We start from the raw sequence: 20081 nt of genomic DNA, 5'->3' as shown, positions 1-20081 counted from the left end.
ACGCGGTAGCAGTCGGGTTTTCGGGCTCCCTCCCCTCCTCCCCGTGTCTGATTTTCATCTCTTGGATCCGGAGCCGCCTCGATCCGGCCCTGCACATACCAATCCTGCCCTCGTTCTGTCGCCTCTCTCTCCCATCCTGCATGGGCAGAGTGGTGCTGAAAGATCCAGGCTAATACTTCGCTTGGATGCGGAGTAGGAAAGAAGAGAGAGCGAGGGAGGGAGGGAGCTCGTAGCGGCGGAATTATTCTGCCACTTTTATTTTTCATCCCCTGGAATTTTATATGGAAGGTGTGTCTGGTTTATTCGTGGAAAGTGACTGTTTTTCGCTGTGTGTTTGTGTCAGAGTTGACCCCGGCGCCCTCGGTGCTGACTAACGCGGCCCACTGAAGCCTTCTCTGCCTCAGAAAACTTGGGTTTCTTTTTAGTTTTAAACTTTAAACTCTGGAATCGTTCCTCGCTCAGTCCACCAGCTGCTGCTCCAGTTTTTAAGTCACTGCAGTCACCACTGCTCTCACCCGATTGGCTGTTCGCTTTGGACGCAAGGCAGATTATCCCGTTGTCATGGCTACAGCAAACAGGAAATGCCCTGAAGCAGGTAATGCTTCAGGCCTTGTTCCGGTGTGTCACTTGGTGCTTGCGGGGAAAACTCATTCTCTCCGTCTTTCCATCTGCTCCAACAATGCCTCCTTCTTCTTCTTTTATTTCAGGCCAATGGGCGCAGCCAAGGAGCTGAACCATTAACGCTGTCTGGATAAAGATGCTTTGTCCCAAACAAGCCCCGAAATCCAAGGTCGACCCTAAACCCGTTATCTGCGGATTCTTAGGTTAGGTGCTTAGCATAGCACTGCTGCTTTGTGCAACCTCATGCCCCTTTTTCCTCACCGTATATTGTATCAAATCACTTTGATGACAAAATATCAGCAGATGCCCTATTATTTAAAGGCACCGTGGTAGACCTCTCTCTCTCCGCAGGTTCCTCTTCATTACACATGCCAAGCCGCAAGAACTTGGCCCTGAAACGTACTTCTCTGCTCCTTAATCCCCCTCAGCGAAGGTGCAGGTCTGCGGGCTTTTGTACATTCCCTTTGATAGCGGCTGATGGCCATTGAGTGGCTTTTGGAGAGCTCTGGCCTTTAAGCAGCTTGAGCTGGGTTTTGTGTGGAGCGCTTAAACTGAAGAAAGAGAAAAAGAGAGGGGCCCAGCAGTGGGAGGGAATCAGACTTTACTCCGTGCCCTCGGTGCAGTCCGTATTCCCCCTTGTGCACCCCATCTGTCTGTGACAATAATGTTGACGAGGGCAGGTTCCTGGTTTCTGGTATGTAAACCTTGCCACTGGGAGCTGCACATTATACATCAGCACCGGTAGACATTTTTCGTCTTTGTATACGCTCTCCTGCTCTCGTTCCAGCCTCCCTTCAGCTAATTGTTGAGAGGTTGCTGAAAGAGATTTTTATGGATTTCTCTGCCTTCCTTTCTTGCTTTCTGCTCACTCTATTAAACTCTATAATGTGTCATTTTAGAAAGCATGGAAGAAAAAATCGAGTACAGTGACGCCACATGATTGAGTTACAGGTAATTGACTCTGCAGCACATCTTTCCATGTGACTGTGATTCAGCAGTTACCAACCCCTTCAGCTTGAGACCCCTTTACAGCAAAATCATCAATTAATCGATTAAGTCAGTTTTAGAAACAAAAGCTCCAAAACGTTGCTTAGTTCAAGTCTATCATTTGTGAAAATTTTCTGCTTTTATTTGTTTTATGTCACTGCAATCTGAATATCTTTTGGGTTTTGACTGTTAGTTGGACAAAACAAGTCAGTTGAAGATAACCTTGGATTTCTGGAGTACTATGGAAGGCATTTTTCACCATCTTCTAACCTTCAGTAGACATGATGAGTTAATCAATGATAAAAAATAACTATTAGTTGCAGCTTCACAAATTGTGTCATTTTGAAGGTCTTACAGAAGCTTGAAAAGGTGAAAGCATCCACTATTTCACACCAAGGAGTCCTTGGTTGGGATCCATTGTTACAAACTGTAAAATGATGATGTAGTCAGCATTACAGCTTAGAAAACCAGCCAGACAGTTTGCATACTGTATAGTATAAAGCATGCCTCTCAGTAAGAGCGTTTTGTCTCCCTCTTGTGGCCGAATAAGGAAGTTAATGAAAAAAAACCCATTGAAAGATGCTTATAAATCTAAGTGGTTGAACAGTGATTCAAGTGTTTGACTGAGTAGTGTTTTAGGATTTTATGCTGTGTGAAGCCTTGTGTTCATCCATTTGCGCAATCTGGCCTTGAACCTGGATCCCTCCTTCCATTCAAACAGTCAGCACCCCCCTGCCTGGCTGCTCCCTCTGTTGGTCATCAATAATAATGCTGCTGCTCCCTTACCCCCTGTTAGCCCCCCTCTACCCCCCTGTCTGCTACACACTGGGACATTACCATTTGGTGAGACTGACTGGCTTTGGTGAGGGAGATGGTGGGGGTCCGACAGGGGGTACTCCTGCGCTCAAGGCTCCCTTTTGCATCGACCAAGCTGCTGGATCTCTTTGTTATCATTGAACCCACGTGCCGTTGCTGGAGAAACGGCATATTGGAACCAACTCAGAATCTGCATGGATAAGATCGCCGGGTTGAGCTTTTGACCTTGCAGGGCATTGAGACGCAACCCTCGTGTGACCGTATGATTAATATTTGTAAAGCCTGCGTCATTTGTTATGTAATACAAGGTTAATCTAATGCATAGCCTCAGTGTGGGCTGATGTTGTTGCAGTATTTCACTGCAGGGAGGACACAGGTGGAATTAGGTGGCGGTTAGAAATTTAGCAGTGGAGGTTTTGGTTCTTTACAAACCTCAAAACCTTCCAGAATGGATTAATGACAGCAGCAGTACACTCATCTCAACAGCAGGTGTCACCACCAAGCAAACTAATGCTACAAGCTGCCTGCAACACATGGGAGGGCCAGCTTTTGCCTATCAATAAGTTGATTCCAACAACCGGGTTTGTGAAGGTCATATTTGTATCCTGAATTCCTGCTGCTCCTTTAGGTATCAATCCTAACTTTCCTGTCGCTAATGATGTCTTCACGTCACGTGTAGTGGATCATATGCGCGCATCAAAAATGGCTTGGGTCCTTTTAAGACGTCTCTGAGGGTTGGTGCATCCTCTAGAAGGTCATGACCTCTGGCCTGAAGGTCACCGACCCATTTACCAGCTGTCCACACAATAACAGCAGAGTTTTTCTTCCAGAAGTGCAGCAGCACCCCCTTCCCTCACTTATATTCCTCACGCCATTTTTGCGGAGCAAGCGTGTCAGAATGTCGTGGTAATTGCAGGGCAGATTTTGTGCGGCTTCACATCAAAGCTTTCCATGAACTGTCAAAACTGTTGTGGGTCATTTCCCTTCTGCTCTGACACCTGGTTAGAGACTTTTTTGATGTTCTCACACCGGCAGAGCAGGGGAAGAGGAGGCAATAATAGTGACAATTTGCCGTCATGTGTCACAAGCCGAGCCCCCTTTGAATCTGCCCCACTTCACCTCCTTTGTCATTCAAATAACCTCATGAATATTTCACTCCCCTGATCTGACGCCTGGAAGAAGGGAGGGAGAGAAAGAGGGGCTGGAGCCGAGGGAGACATGAAAGAGTCATAATCTTTTTAATGTGGCCGGTTGTTTTCAGAGTGATGACCCGCGTGGCGACGGCCGAAAGCTCGGGCTTGTGTGTAATTGGAGTGTGGGACGGCATGTCACATCGCAGCCTAAAAAAATCACAGCACACACACGGAGAAACAGTGGGTGCGTATACTTCTGCTGTGTCTCAATAAGTCTTCTGGACATCCTTCTGTCCATTGGCGTGATTTTACACCTGTTTTTGCTGCGTTTCGTTTTCTGCATTATGAGGAGAAATGTGTAAGAAAAGCAGCCTCCAAGAAATCCCAACAGAAACTAATTTCACGTGTCAAGCGACACAGTCACCTTGCTGTGCAGACCAGCCGGCTTGTTTGCCATTACGCCGAAGCCACAGCCTGAACGCTGCCTCTGGGCCGACTAGTGGGTGAAAGGTAAAGCTAATGAGGCGAGTGGAGGAAATACTCCTAACCTATGAATGCACTCTGCCACAGGCCAGCACAGAAACACAGGAAATGAAGGTGCTCTTGACGTGGCCTTCTCCAAATGTGAAGTGGCTTTAGAGCCACTCGGAGGCAAACAGATAAATGTAATTCCCCCGAGTGGAGTGCTTTCAAATGAGAAAATAACACCTCCCTCCTCCTCCATATCACCACATCATGACTCCATCATATATGGCAGTTTATGTGTGTACACATGCGTTAATGCTGCGCAGCCCCTTTAAGAGCCCAATGTCCTTTTTTTTTTCTTTCTTTTTTTTTTTTTTTTGAGAATGAGTCCAGGACTCGGAGCTCTGTGTGTGCTGACCGTGGCCTCTGAGTCGGTCACCAGGGGAAAGCTGCAACGGAGGAATGGCTAACTGACTCTCGCCTCCCCAGCCCCCGTTTAGACCAAACGGCAGCCTCGCCGCGTCGCATGCCCTTATCTACCAATGGAATGCAACAGCTGTGCAGGGGAGCGTCAGGGTGGGCTGGCTGAAACCCCCCTGCCAGACCCCCGCACAGCTCTCCCTCCACCACCCCCACCTCCAAGCGACGTGCCGGGCTCCTGAAAGGCAGCTCAACTAAAAAGTGAGCTAGACACAGTGAGAGACTCGGCAGGGCTGCTGCACATTCAAAATAGAGTCAGAGGGAGGGAAGAGAGAGAGAGACAGAGAGAGAGAAGGAGAGTCAGGGACAGGCAGTGCTGAAAAGGAGAGCACAAAGAGAAGGAAAGTGGAGCAGGGGAGGGGAACAGGAGGCTGGGTGAAGGGAGAGGGAAAGACAAAAGAAGGAGAGGGGAGACATAGCAGGGTGAACGGAGGGGACTGAGCAAATGGCTACGGAGGAGACGGCGGGGGGAGCCAGGAAAGCCACCAAGAGCAAACTGTTTGAGTTCCTGGTCCATGGAGTGGTGAGTGGCGCTGTCCGTCATTCCCGTGAAGGGAGCTGGGCTCTGGCATGCATCTGTGTGTGTGTGTGTGTGTGTGTGCATGAGTCGGCGCAGCAGCAGCAGCAGCAGCAGCGGCGGTCTGTGTGTTAGAGATAGCTGGGTAAAGCTGGCCATGTGAAGGTTATTTCCAGCCCCCTGGATCCCAGCCTGTGAGGAGATGGCTTGAGAGTGGAGCAGCATGGATGGATGGAGCTGAGCAGGAGAAGGATGGGGAGCAGAGGGTTTCTGAGACAAAAAAAAATGGAAAGAAAAAAAGGATAATTGTAGAAATAGAAGCTAAGCAGCAGCAGCAAAAAGCAGCCAGCTCCCCCTTTGGCTAACAGAGGAGCACACTGCTTCCCTGGGAGTCACAGACAGAAGGGGGGGGGAAATGACGAGTCCACTCACAACAACACAGTCAGCGCAGCCTTCCAGGCAGCGTGTCGGTGGTTGGTGGAAGGACTTGAACCTGTAAGGTCACAAGACAAACGGACGTAGTAGCGTAGACGGAGCCGAGGCAGACGGCCAATCCTGGAGATCATGCAGAACAATCAGTCCATTCATGTGAAGCTAGCTCGAAATGTCAAGTCAAGTGTTGCTCGTGGTTAGAGGTTAGGCAACTGTTACCATAAGCCTCATATTTTACATTAACAACAGAACACGGAGTGGTTTGTTTTGGTCCTGAGCTGAATAATTTAGAGGGCTGAGGATGATGTAAAAGTCTTGGACAGTGACACTTTTCTGTAGAAAGTTTTAGCAGGTGTGTAAATAAGCTGGTTAGCTATGGCAATGATTGCCAGTCTTTGATTGGTCTGCTTTCACATAGTTTCATTAGGACTGCAGCTGACGATTATTTTAATTATCGCTATTTTCGAGATTCAGTGTCAGAACACTGTGAAAAAATACCCATCCCAGCTTTCCAAAGCTCAAGGTGACATCTTCAAACCAAAAATCCAAAACCCATTGATTTTCACTCTTCTTTGATAAATGACAAGAGAAACAGATAATCCTCAAATTGAAGAAGCTGGAAACAGAGAATGTTTTGCCTGAAAATGATTAATCGTTTTTCAGAATGTCCTCGTCGATTAACTTAAACTAAACTCAACTGAAATGTTTTTGAAGTATTTTTGTTAGTGAATTGGCAGTAGAGTGATGACAGGAAATGAGTGGAAAGACGGTTCGGAAACAACATGCAACAAAAGTCCCCGACCAGAATCAAACCAGGGATAATGCACTTCATGCTCGGCGGCTTAATTCCTTGGGCCAACAAGGCGATTTTCAGTGGTCCTGGGAAGTAAAACACAGTATTTCACAATAAAAGCATAAAAGTTATAGAAAAGTCCAACTGAAAAATTATGGGTTTGTGTAGCTGAAATCTCCAACCCCGTTAATCATCTGCCAACCATTTAGATACATCTGGTGATCCATTTGGAGTCCCAACCCCTCGCTTAGATCATCATCATCATGTTCATCTTATTCTCAAGAAGTAGTGCTTTCTACTCTTTGATTAAGTTGAACTGAATCCCACCTTTGTGCAGATCCTGAAACCTTGCACCATCTCCTAATCCTCAAGTAGGCCGAGAAGGTCAAAAAGACTTTCTAGAACTTGTTTGTCCAAGCAAAGAAAGATTTTTATATTCTCAGACTTTTCCATTGGAATAAATGTATATTTTGTGGTTATTTTATGCCCCCTGTAGAAATTTGACAGTAGAGAGATGACAGGAAATGACAGGATGGACAGATAAGGAAGGAGAAGACTTGAGCTGGGGATGTTGCGGTTCATGATCGGTCCTAGGGTTCCTCTTACAATAATTTTCGGAGGCCCGAAGAGGTGAAAGTACACAGAGTGTCTGTGTGGTCCCGGCCCCCAGGTTGGAAAAGCAATTTTTAGAGCTGAAAGGATTCACAGAGCAGAGATCAATTAAATGTGAGGACATTAATTAGCATTATTTTGATGATCAATAGATATTTTTTAAGCAAAAATGCTAAAAATTCACTGGTAGTGGCCTGAAATTGGAATATAAGACAGCGTTTCCATTTTCTGTGATAGTTAAATGAATATGTTTGGATTCTAGGCTACAAGCAGTGTATCACTATTTTCTGACACTAGCACACACAAAGTGATCAATAATGACCCAACTGCTACATCATAAATGTCTCATTCTGGATTTTACCTTCAGCTGCACTGAATCTCACCTTTGCACAGATCCTGAAACTCGGTATCACTTCCTAATCCTCAAGTACATCTAGAAGGTCAAAAAGACGTCATGTTATTTGTTTGTCAGTTCGTCTCATGTCTTAAAATCACAGCGCTAGCTCGACTGAGCTCCGATTTGAGGCGAAAGTCGGTTTTAATCAGCGCGTACTGACACCAGGTAGGTTTATACACTGAAACAAGATGAGGTATTGTCTCTCTGACAGGAGCGGTCATCACAGGGGCTCTGGTGCTGAAGCCCTGTGCACAGAGACAGACTTTGAGAAACAATGGACCAGGTGATTGATGAGCCAGATGAGTGTGTCCTCTCAACAGACCAATTAACCTTGATGAGGCTCTGGCTGCTCCAAGCCAAATATTTCCCTCTGCTTATTTTCTCTCATGCCAGCCTCTCCCCTCTCTCCCTCTCCTCTCTTCCCTCGCTCTTTCCCCCACATTTTGAGATGGAAAAGTCTTGTTATAATAGTTGCGGCAGGTTCCTCGCTGTGTATACTGCAGAATGGAGAAATATTTATACTATGGGATATGGGGATGATTCGGCGCAGTTTGTTAGCTTGTGGCGAGGGATGACGTTTCCTTTCCCCTCACGGGCGAGTGAAGTAAAGGAAGCTTTTGTACGCACAGAAACATACACGTGCAGATGCATTTACGCACACAAGAGTATGCAGAAATACGCTATATGCAAACATTGTTGTGGTTTCCGAAGGTCGCAGTGTTCCTGCCTCCCAGCAGCAGTGTGTGTGTTGTGGGGGAGAGTGTTTGGCCGAGGTCTGGTTCTAGGACTGATGGGTGGGCTGAAGGCCTGGCTGAGGTCTCTTCCTCTTTCTCTCTCATTATCTGCCTTACCTCTCCCCTGCTGTGTTACTTCTCTGGCTCTCGTGTTTGTGCGGAGGTCAGCGAGGGCCGCGGCGATGAGAAAACCCTTCCAGCGCTCTGCGTGGGAAACCCCGATAAGCCAAAACATAATACGACACACCGTAGCTGCGTCATGTGTGAAGTCTGAGTGTGTTTGTGTGAGAGCAAGTGATGGGACCTTTCAACATAAACCTTACCTTTACTCACAAATCTTCGATTGGCATTCAAACTGGAAGGTTTAGTTCACTCATATTTCATAAATACTGTATGTTGTCGCTTACTTTTAATAGCATCTGTCCATGCAGATAGTTGGTGGGTTTTTTTGCCCAGATTTTCAGATATCTGAATGTTCTGTGTCCACACCAACACAATGGAGATTTTTTTCTGTGGTGCTCAGACCACTGAGAAGTGATATTTAAAATATTAAAAACAGCCACTTGTCTTTTCATAACAGTGTCCTGGTTACTCTGGATAATCCACAGACCTTGCCATGATCAGCTCTCATTGAACTTACTTTCTACCAAAGAAATAGTTGCTATGAAAACTGTCCGAGATGTGTTCTTTGGATCCAGAGTAACAGGGACTCTGTCGCTGTCGCCTGATAAATGTATTTTTCAATGTGATTGAGCTCTTTATATCTACAGAGGGAGTGAGTCCTCTTCCACCGAGGCCGCCATTTTGCTACAGTAGCCCAGAACTAACAAACCAAGAAAGACACTTTCACACTTTTCTCAAGTTTCGAGACCCATGTAAGTTCACCTACACTGTAGACGCTACCAAATCCTGCACACTGGACCATAATGTTGTTGTATAGAATGACAGTAAGGCAGATTTTAAAGCTACATGGTTGAAATCGATGTTATGTTATTAATATTAAATATGTCTGATATTAATAGCAGCAAAATCATATGTAAAATTGCTGAAAATGTATCAGTGTTCAGTTCAGTAAACTGGGTTGCACATTGGGCTGCAACAGTTATTTTCAGTACCGATAAATCTGCAGACTACAAGGTCCCAGACTTTCGGGCAACATCTTCAAATGCCTTATTATATCCAACCAACAGTCCAAAACACAAAGATATTCAGATTATCATATATATCAGAGAGAATCGAGAGCAAAGGCTTCACCTTGATATGATGTGGCTTGGGCTGTACCTCATTTGTTGTGTTGCAAATGTAAGAAATGAAAGAAAAACAATGAATGTTCATATTATGGAAGATGAAATTAGAGGATTAGAGGAACATTTTTTACTTGAAACCATTTAGATACATCTTTTGAACTCATTTGGAGGTGTCATTTCATGATAAATGTTCATCATCATGCTGGAGATACCTTGTGGTTTCTGCTCTTTGATTAAGTTGAACTGAATCCCACCTTTGTGCAGATCCTGAAACCTCATCTCCTTATCCTCAAGAAGGTGAAAAAGACTTTCTAGAACTTGTTTGTTCAAGCCAATCATTTCACTCTCAGACTTTTCCATTGGAATAAATGTATATTTTGGGGTATTTTATGCCTCCAGTACAGAGATGACAGGAAATGAGGGGATGGACAGATGGGGAAGGAAAAGACTCAAGCTGGGGACGTTGTGGTTCATGGTTGGTCCTAGGGTAACATTGTCCATTAATTAGTGAGATATATGCATGAGTTGCATTGCTAATTGTTACATCTAAAACAACATACAGTAATTAAGGATTGTTTTTTTTCAATGGTACTGAACTGAGTATCTTATAAAACAAGCAATTTGAATACCTGAGCTTGAGTTTGTGGTACTAAATGATAAATTAATAAATGAAAAATGAGTCCTGCCCCATTCAAGGAAACTTGTCTTCAGTCTTTAATAGATTTCAGGGCTCTAATCGAAGCCTTCAAAGAGGCCGTCCATGTTACAACCCACAGATTCATATGTTTAGTAGAGTGTGGGTTAAGTTTGGCCTCTTGAAATCCCTCCAGAGATGCCAACACACTTCTCAGATATCCATCCACATGGCAGATTCGATTGCTGGCTGGCTGGCTGGCAGAGCTCCGGGCAGAGCGTTGGAGCCAGTTCAGCAGGTCAGATTATAGAGTACCACTCATTGTGCGCAAGTGTGTGTGTGTGTGTGTGTGTGTGTGGATCCAGGGGAAATTCATCTTGCACATTATCCAGCTATGGTTTTCTGTATCTGTTATCTGAAAAGCTCAAATTCTCCAGACAGACGCTTGTAACAGAAGTCTGTCTGGCTGCTGGAGGTCTAGTCTGATGCCTGTTTTGGTGTTATTGTCCAGCTAAGGTAGGAAGTACACAGCTAAAGAAGGGGTCTCTTAAGTCTGCACAAAGTGACAACATTCAAGCAGGAGGCCCCCACCATATGTTGTCTTATCCTCTCCTGTTTGGAGACCCTTCTCAGTTGCTCTTACCTCCAACACCCCCCTCCCCCTCGCCGACCAAACTCCCAGCCAGAGTGACAGCAACGCCTGCTCGGGCTTCTTATCACAGGATCTGTGCTTGGTCACCATTTCAAAGGGCGCATAATACGTCAGTCTTAGCCTGTCGTATGCTTTCATACTCTGCTTTGACTTATTAAATCTGTTGGTGAATACTTGCATTTACATTTGCACCCAGTCTGATATCTAGTTTTCTTATTGCGCCCTCCCTGCTGTTGATTAGCTTCCTCTTTGTTTGCTTTCGGGGGGTTTTCACGTATGTTTGTGGACAGTCTAAAGATCAAATCTGATGCGTGTATGTATGAGCAGTAATCCACTTTTAGAGGTAACAAACAGTGCGAAATGTTGGAAAGACGTTACGAAACTCTTGATTTGTATCCTTCAGCTGTCCTTGTCTCTCCAACATTTACCCATTCTGTAACAAAATGTAGCAGGCTGTTTCTGTGCCGATTTGAAAAATGTCATTAAATTTTTTTGCAAAGTGATGGTTAAATATTGGGTCTAAGTCAAGGCACTGCTTACCTACAAGGTTTGGATGTTCTTTTGAATAATAGAGAGGTAGAGGGAAGAATTGGACATCTTTTATGGTTTGAAATGTCCATGTGACAGGTTGTCTATTCTTTGTAGAGTATTTATAGTTTGAAATTAACTGAGAAACCATTGATGATTTTCATATTTTTGCATGTTTGTGCTTGTGATGTATTTCAGTGGTGGAATATAACTCAAACACTGTATTTAAGTACAGTTTTGAGGTACTTGCACTTTACACAAGATTTTATATACAAACCCTGTAATGAACCTATGAAATATGTGTTATTAGAGATCATGCCACACAACAGTCAGGGCCGGATTAACCTGCTAGGCGGCCCCAGGGCAAAAGTAAGCTACGGGCCCCTAATCAGATCCCCCACCCTCCCTTTTCCCCCTGGGTTGGCTTTAATTTGATTAAATGCCAAATTATTTAAAAATATGCAGCAAGTGAGCACAATGTCAACTAGGGGTGGATGATATATCCAATTTAATTTGATTCATTTGAATTTTTGCATTTGGACAATGTGTATAATGTCTACATTGTTATAAACGTGCGGAAAAAGGTTTTATTTAGTGAATAAGTAAATGATTGCTGGCTACGTTAGCTGTCTGGAGTCATTGCAGTCCCCTAAACAAGACGTCATTAGTTTAGCCATACGTAGTTATATTAGCTATATGTAGTTAAATTAGCTATACGTAATAATATTAGCTATATGTAGTTAAATTAGCAATACGTAGTTATATTAGCTATATGTAGTTATGTTAGCTATACATAGTTATATTAGCTATGTGTGCATCGGCCACAGTTTAGAGACTGACATGACTCCAGGCAGCTAACTGGCTCTATCTATCTATCACATCATGAAGTTAACGCAGGTGGGACAGACAGAAAAAAACACTGACCTGAGCCCCCACTTTGTGTTTGTTGATGAGGTGGCGTCTGTTGTTATGAAAAGTGGATTCGGTGGTGTTCAGTCTGTCCATGCTTGAGCTGTAGCTAATGCTAGCTAGCTATATCAAACTGATTTCCTGTAGAAACTGCTAAAACACAAACAGCGAGAGCAGACAAATTAGTCTGGAGACGTTTCTGCTTTGTAATGAAGCTAATTATTAAATTTATTAATGTCCACGTTTTAAGTATTTATCCAATAGTGACAGTTTGTAGCTTGACAGTCGGTGGTGCAGGTCTTTCATTATTTTTGCTCAACTCTCTTGCAAAAGTCATTGAAAATATGACGACTGAATCATATTTTAAGTTCATTTTAGTTTTGCAGGAAAGATTATTGATTGAAATTGTCCCCAAGCTTTAAAAAAAAATCAAGGTTTCATTTTTTGGAAATAGTATTCAACTTTTATATCAAGTGAAATATTAAAGGTACTGAAGTCACAGTAAAGCTTTAGTTAGTCTCTGTAGCTTCAGTATTGTGACACATTTCCAAGTAAAATGATATATGTGGTTTACTGGACTGTGAAATAAGTAAGCACGGCTAAGCTAATGTAGCGCGATACGAAGCTGTGGAGAGATAGGGAACTGTTGGACTGTTCACCTCCACGCACGCCTCCCTCAACCGACAAAGATGAGGAGGGTTGATTAAAAAAGAATAATTTAGACGTCATCCACATTTGTTGAAAATGTAAACAAAGTTTTTGCCAGCTCAAATCGAAACACGCACCTCTGTTTATGACGATCTGCTAGCTACCCACACTAGCTAACGGTCAAGTGTGTTTCTTCAGTGACAGATGGGGTTAGCTCGTCAGTTCAAATCACATTTGATTGGATTAATTTTTGTAATGGTAAGTTCAAGATGAGTCATTACGAATACTCTCACGTTTTACAGGAAGAGAAAACCGAGAGGTGTTGCCAAGTTTTGTTTTTTTACCACATAATTAGCATGCAATGAGATAAATGACAGCAAACACAGGGGCACAGGATTAAAGCATGGAAAATGTCATTATCATTTCCCAGTGTTTTGCTTCATCTTGTGCGCTATTGCTGCAATATTACCAAACAAAATGTGGAATAAATTTGATCACCATACTGCCACACTGATAACCTGGAGCCTTTGTGTCCCTCAGGGTTTGCGGGTACTTATCCACTTGGTAACTCTTGCCAACAGTACATAAATTAGTTAAAATCAGCCCTTGATCAAGACACTGTATGAAAGTAGTAATAATAATATAATATATGAGATTATAACACAAACAGGAGCCATTTTCCTGCATAGTAGTAATTTAATACTTTCAGTACATTTTTGCTGCCGACAGTTCTATACTTTCAGTGATTATGGATTATGTCTTGCCAGTTTTACTTCAGTAAAGGATTTGAATACTTCTTCCACCACTGATGCATTTAAAGTAATGAAAGTGTAGTCAAGGACTTGTTTTTCTCTGTGTGTGTCACCTCCTGGTGGGGTTCTTTACATGCAGTAGGTGGTCTGTGCTCCAGCCGGAGTCAAAGGATTTCTTTCTATCACACAAACCCCAATTTGGTTTCAGACAATAAAGGGAGGCGGGAGGCAGCTGTTGCCATGGGAGTGACAGGCACAGGTGAGAGTTCCCCAGTTGTTCCCAGGCGTCAAGACGGGAGTGTGGGACTGTGGACTCCAACACTGTTTGCATTGTTTAGGAGGAGTGTGTGTTTGAGTGCGGGCGTGTGTGTGTGTGTGTGTTTGACAGAGTTTGCATGCTGCAAAACATTCTTCATTTAGTTTTTCAGCCGTCAAACCTGATTTTTGTTTAAAGCAGACAAGAGAACAAGAGCGAAAATAAGACAGAAACAATGCTGCTTGTTCTCAGCACAGTTGCTCTTGTTTCTGGAAATCAGTGTTAGTTATGTTCAGATGAGACAAAATAAGGCCGATCGCTGCTCTAGTGTCAGCTGATTTTTCAAATGTGGAATGATTTGGGTTCAGCTGAAATGACTGTATCTCTCACCACTGGCAGATTCATTTCACTGACACATTTTAGGGCTCAAAAGTTGCCTTTAGTACATACTCGATATTTTCTGATGGTCTCTAATGGCAACTGTGTCACTAATACAATTCCCATATTAGATGGCACTTCTTTTAAAACATTGGTTGCCAGTTTCTGTAGTGCTTGCAACGCACGTTGACGTTACACAATTGTTTAATGTGTGTCCAAGTGTGCCGGCTTAACTGTTGTTTGATTACTGAAAGGTTACCAAATGTTACAAAAGCTCAGAGACGCTCCAGTTTCAATAGAACCTGAACAGATGCCAGAATTTCATTTGAAATAAAAAAAGCCTGTGAAGTCTGGATTAGGAGCTGATGTGTCACTCTTTGTTGCAGCTCTGCTTCATGATTTTGTCGGATAAAACTTGTCCACCTTGAATCCATTAGGACGAGATGCATAAAAGTTGCAGTTGATCTCATGTTTCCTTTGTTATATTTTTAGAAGCACTAATTTGTGATTATAATTAATCAGAAGTCACAGAATGTTTTCTACATATACAGCATGTGACCCGTCTTTTCTCCTGCTTTGTCTCCCCAGCGTCCTGGCATGCCGTCTGGAGCGAGGATGCCCCACCAGGGAGCTCCCATGGGCCCCCCCGGCCCACCGTACGGAGGAAGCCCGGCGGTGCGGCCCGGCCTGCCCACCCCGGTGATGGAGCCCAGTCGTAAGAGGCCTGCCCCCTCCCAGCAGGTTCAGCAGCAGCAGCAGCAACAGCAGCAGCAGCAGCAGCAGCAGGCCGTCCAGAACCGGGCCAGAAAGTGGGTCTGAATCTAGTCTAACTCCTACCTGAACACTGCATGGCTTGCATATAGAGCTCCTTATTTATCTGCTTGTGTGTTTAATGGTTGAGATCAGGCTACAACGGCCGTGGTTACACTTTGAACTAGTAAAAAATCTGATTTTGCTCACATTGGCATCAGTCTTCAGAACCAAACATGGATGTGGTTATGAATCATGTGCAGGCGATGTAGTAAGAGCTGGGCATCGAACCACAATATCTTTTATCACCAACCCTACCAAGCACCAAGTGCAATTCCAGATCAAAGTCATAATTTTACTAATTTTAGACCTTGTGTCATTCAGGAAAAAATGTTCTTATTTGGCTGCTTGTGTGAGGACATTATTAAACACAAGTCTTTTGGTTAGATTGGAAAAAAGTATTTTTAATGTATCAAAAGATTTCTAACATTACAAAGTTCTCCTGTATGTACAGGATAGATTATTGTAAAATAGTTAATCAGACAATTGGCAATTGATAAAGTATCAGTCATTAAAGTGATTTATCAAGTAAGGAGAGTCTGTGCAAGCTGCTCTGTCTGGCTGAACTTTGGCACAGTGGTGCTTTGAGCTAAATGCTAACTTCAGCACGCTAACATGCTCACTATGAGAATGCTAACGTGCTGATATTTACAAGGTACTACAGTGACCATCTTTACAGTCTCAGTTTATAGTGTGCTAGCATGCTAGCATTTGCTAATTAGCATTAAACACAGATTACAGCCTGATATAAATGTCCGTGCAAAATTTCCTGCTAGTCCACATGATGGTTGTTGAGATATTTCAGTCTGGACCAAAGTGGCGGATGGAGCAACCATAATTGCCATTGCTAGCACCACACCGCTACCATGGCCAATAAAAAATGCCAAATATTTTCAGGTTCCAACTTCTCAGATTTGTGAATGTCCCACTTACTTTGTATCATTTTAAAACAAATATCTTTAGGTGTTTAGTGTAATATATTGATTAAATGATCATGGATTGATAAGAAAAGATAATGAAAATGATCATAAGTTGCAGCCCTACACTACAAGACAGCCAGAGTGGACATACTTTTACCAACAGTCATGTCTGTACCGTGATCTCCTAAAATCTGAGCTTCAAATCATATTGAGGAGAAGTGAAACCATGACCTATGTGTGCCTCTGTTCAGCCTTCATTTCAGTTTTTTGTTTTGACTCTCTCCCACTGCTCCCCCTATTACATCTTTCGCCACGCTCGCTGCTCTGTGCATCCACCCCTCACCATCCCAATCACTGCCATGACTGAATGTTTCTCCTCTGTTCACTCTTTATGTGTCTGTTAGTCGCTGTCGTCCAGGTTCCACCATTGTCATATCTATGTGGTTTCTGTCTGCAGGCTGTCAGGGTCGAGTGCTTTGGCTAATTGTTGCACAACATCTGTTGTCTGCTATTTGACATGTGCAAAAGAACTGAACATCAGTATCCCAGGCGCACACACATCCACACACACAGTGGATGGATGTCTATTAGAGACGAGCGTGTAGCAGGTATGGTCATTAGAAAGGCGATCAATATGCGCACTCAGTGAACCTCTGTCTCTGGCTGTCTCATTCTCTCAGTATCTGCAGCACGATTGATCCACTTACAATTAAGCAGGCATGTCGAACAGGTCAGGGGAAATGTTGTCCTGCGTCGGGGCCTCAACCCCCAGAGTGGCCCGGCTGGCTGCGGAGGATCTGATTGATGGTCCAGGGTGACCCGTGCAGGTGTCTCTGTCTCTTTCTGTTGCTTTTTGAGGAGCGCGTGTCCTCTGGCAAACAAGTTGATGCTCCAGCTCCCTGCTCTACTCCATCCAGCTCAGACCCCAGGCGGCTGCCAGCTGAAGCCACCTGTGTTTGCAGTGTCATTGAGACCTTATGGTCCCAGCTACACTCCCTCTGCAGAATAAACGGCGTCCTACGCAAAGTTGCAGCCAAAAATAGGATTTAATCCCAGTTTGCTTTGCATTGAGTCTTATGAATACTCAACGCTGTGTGCTAGAATTACTTTTGTATGTTTCTAATTTGTTCTCCCGAATATGTTTTGTGGGCAAATATTGTGTGTATTTTAGGAAGCACTACATCATCAACATCCAGCAAATAATTCCTATGATGGTGGGTACAGGATTTTAACACTAGAGACCAAGGTGTCCCGTGTGTGGTTATATGACTTGGAAAATACATTTTCACTTAACTTTAATGCTTTGCTGTCACAAATTGGCATACAAATGTAATTTCTAGGCAAGATGGTTGGAAATTTTTGTAATACTTAAAACACAGTGACCAAAGTGTAGATTTTAGTACACGTCTGTGGTTAAGTGTGTTGCATAGCAGAGAATACTTGGATCTCTGGTTCTTAAAACGCACAGTAAAGCTAATCGTCTGTGTGGATTTATCTAATGTGTGCTTTAAAGGTCTTATTAAAGATCTGTCAAAAAAGATTACTGCGTCATCCTGGACATAATATTTCAGATGCATATTATCATAGTTGCGCAAAGTTGACACCGCGTGGAGATGGCTAAAAAATTGTGCCCTGACCTGCTTTTCTCATAATATTTCATACAATCTTAAGTCGGGATTGTTTTCATGTAAAAGGAAGCAACTTCTTATCATAGTTTTTATGTGTTGTTGCACCACAAAGGCTGGCCGTCTTCTTTAGTTGCATAAAGTTAGTTGAAAACTTAGAGCTTTTCTACTTACACCTTCCACAAAACTGTTCTGCTATTTGACATTTTGGTGAGTCAAATGATTGCTACTAAATCTGGGAGTTTCCTAGCAACAAACACACAGCAGTTCTGACAATATGTAGTCAAACAACAAACTTGACAAAAATTCGCCTTTTTTGCCGCCACCTTGAACATTGCCTCAAATGTGGCATCTTTTGTTTTCCATGAGGGCTGCAGTTTTTACTTTTATATAAACCATAAAGCTTGGTTTTTGCTCTTAACTTTGGTCTTTGTCCATGAAGTAAACCAAAAACGTTCCTCACTGCTCATTAAACATGGTTACCTAAGGGTTGCTTAGAGTGCTGTCACACCTGAAAGTCTGAACCAAGGTCCATGTTTTTATTACATTGTATATATTTGATTATATTTGACTGTAGGAGTGCACTACAGAACATCACATGACATACCTACATCCTGTCGTCATCACCTACATGGGCTGTATCTCCCTGTACAACCTACATACAAACCAAACATCGATTGGTTTGTAGACGAGCGAGCATCTAGTGTTGCACAATTAGTGGAGGCATTTCATGTCGTTGCCACTGTATTATTACTGTTATGGCATTACTACAAGCAGCACCAACTTCAAGTGAATACTCAGGTTATGTAGTTTGAATTCACCAAAATGAACACCCTGTCGTCTCTCCCTCATCCGCACTGAGTTTTTTCCAATTGACTTTTCATAACATCATCTGAGCATATTTCAGCTAAAAACACCTCCTCTACCCTAATTTTTCCTTTTTCCATTTCTGATGATAGCCCGCTGCAATTTCCTGTAATTGGTCCAAAAGTCTGAGCTATCCTAATTATCTTGTTTGGTCTGGACTATGGTCTGGGAGAGGTTTGACACCTGGAATTTTGGTTTGAATCAAACTGAAAAACCCGAAAGTTCAGACCCCAAACGAGTCAGGTGTGAAAAGCCCCTTAGAATACCGCTAGCTACATGTGGTAATGAAGCATGTCTCACAGTGCTGAGTTAAGGTGCAGGACTGGAACTGAATTATCTGGTGGAAATGCTAAGAAAGGTTTGAGATTTTGGTCTGGAAAATTTGCGAAAAGGTGTGAGTAGCATGCATGTTGTCTTCATCTGCACCTGAGAACCGACTGCACCTCACTTCACATGGAACGTCCATATGTGCAATTCAGAGCCAAACAAAAGAGCTAAACTTGAGCGCTGCTTGTTTGCTCCCCTTCCTGTGATACACAGGTTCACAGTGTGTCTGTTGTCAGTGTATTGTCTGTCTGTGTGTGTGAAGCATGATTGTTTTGGTTCACTGGGAAACTTTGTTGAATGAGCGTGTCCCTCAGATGAGGCGCCTCGCAGGTCCTCCTCTGCTGCACTTTGTGCGTGCATGGACACTTTTACACGCCCATCCCAGTGCCTGCCCTTGTCTGAGTTTCAGAGTTTGCACCTACTAACAGACCCTTGAACTTAACACACATCCAACACATACAGACACACAAACAGCCAGAACCACCAGGTGTTTCCCCACTGACATCGTACTTGCTACCACTGAGTGTGTGTCTCGCCACAACTCTAATCGGACAACCTTCGAATCCTCACCAATTCTTAGGAAGCCAGTCGGATTCCCCGGAGCCAATGAGATGCCGGCGAGGCAGATGGACATGAGAGAGCCCCAATCAGATCCCACGCTCGGATCAAAGTAGGATTTTATTCTGCTGCATGTCCGTTTTCTTACATTTAGCCTTTCACCTGAGCCCAGCACTCCCCTAATGAGCTGTTTTTGGCCAACTATAAGTACAGGCCTAGAGGTTGACCCCTAAAATGTAGTGGTGCATGCTTTGGACTGGAGCATGGCATGATGGGAACAGTTTTTTTTCAGGTGGAACAGAAAAATAAAGTAGAACCCAATCTCAAAACCCCTTTAAAGCAGTTTAAAATGACGGATTGCTATGATGCCGGTTTATGTTTTCCTTTGCATTGCACCCCTGGATCTTTCTCTTCTCCTTGCAGCAGGCTTGTTTCAGTATTTGGCATGCTGATGTAGCACACTGCTTTACAGACCATTGCAGTGCTCTGTGACAGAAAAATTCTCTACACTGCAAAAAAACCCCTCTACAAGCAAGAAAAGATGTTATGTAATCTAAAGAAATTTTCTACCATCCAATAGGGCTGGGCGATATAAACCATGAGATGACAGACATGGAATATATCCCTGTAGCTCTAGTTTTATCAGGTGATTGTGGGCAATGTTATTAATCAACATGCACCTGGATTTTTCAGAGTAGCCAAAAGCGGACATTCCCATTAACTTACTTTACTTACTGGTCTGTATATCTATTGATTTTGCAGCATAAAATGACCGTTGATGCCATCCACATCGCCCACCCCTAGCATCAAAGAAGAAAATCAAGTAAACAAAAGGTTTTTAACTAGCATAGAAATCACTAACTACCCTTCCTACAGGAACCGTTGTACATTTTGGGAAATGCGCTTATTTGCTCCCTTTGCTAAGAGTCAAATGAGAAGATCAATAACCTATCTTGCCTGCCAAATTAAGCCAGTGACCAGTT

General features: G+C 43.5%; 1 protein-coding gene across 5 annotated transcripts in view; it reads left to right on the top strand.

The window, feature by feature from the left end:
- The window catches only part of smarcd3b (SWI/SNF related, matrix associated, actin dependent regulator of chromatin, subfamily d, member 3b), a 40589-nt gene that overhangs the window by 6670 nt on the left and 13838 nt on the right, over window positions 1-20081 (top strand). For 2 of the 5 annotated variants that reach the window (XM_041961555.1, XM_041961554.1), the window contains exons 1-3: window positions 4857-5025; window positions 14580-14800; window positions 19121-19210. In XM_041961555.1, coding sequence (XP_041817489.1) covers window positions 4948-5025; window positions 14580-14800; window positions 19121-19210 — 389 coding nt within the window. In that variant the 5' untranslated portion in view covers window positions 4857-4947. Of the gene's footprint in view, window positions 1-4856; window positions 5026-14579; window positions 14801-19120; window positions 19211-20081 lie in introns of those variants that run through there. The other 3 variants (XM_041961558.1, XM_041961557.1, XM_041961556.1) reach the window with 2 other exon arrangements.

The sequence above is a fragment of the Chelmon rostratus genome, chromosome 20 (genome assembly GCF_017976325.1).
Source record: "Chelmon rostratus isolate fCheRos1 chromosome 20, fCheRos1.pri, whole genome shotgun sequence".
Taxonomy (NCBI): Eukaryota; Metazoa; Chordata; class Actinopteri; order Chaetodontiformes; family Chaetodontidae; genus Chelmon; species Chelmon rostratus.
This window is presented reverse-complemented; position numbering and strand designations above follow the sequence as displayed.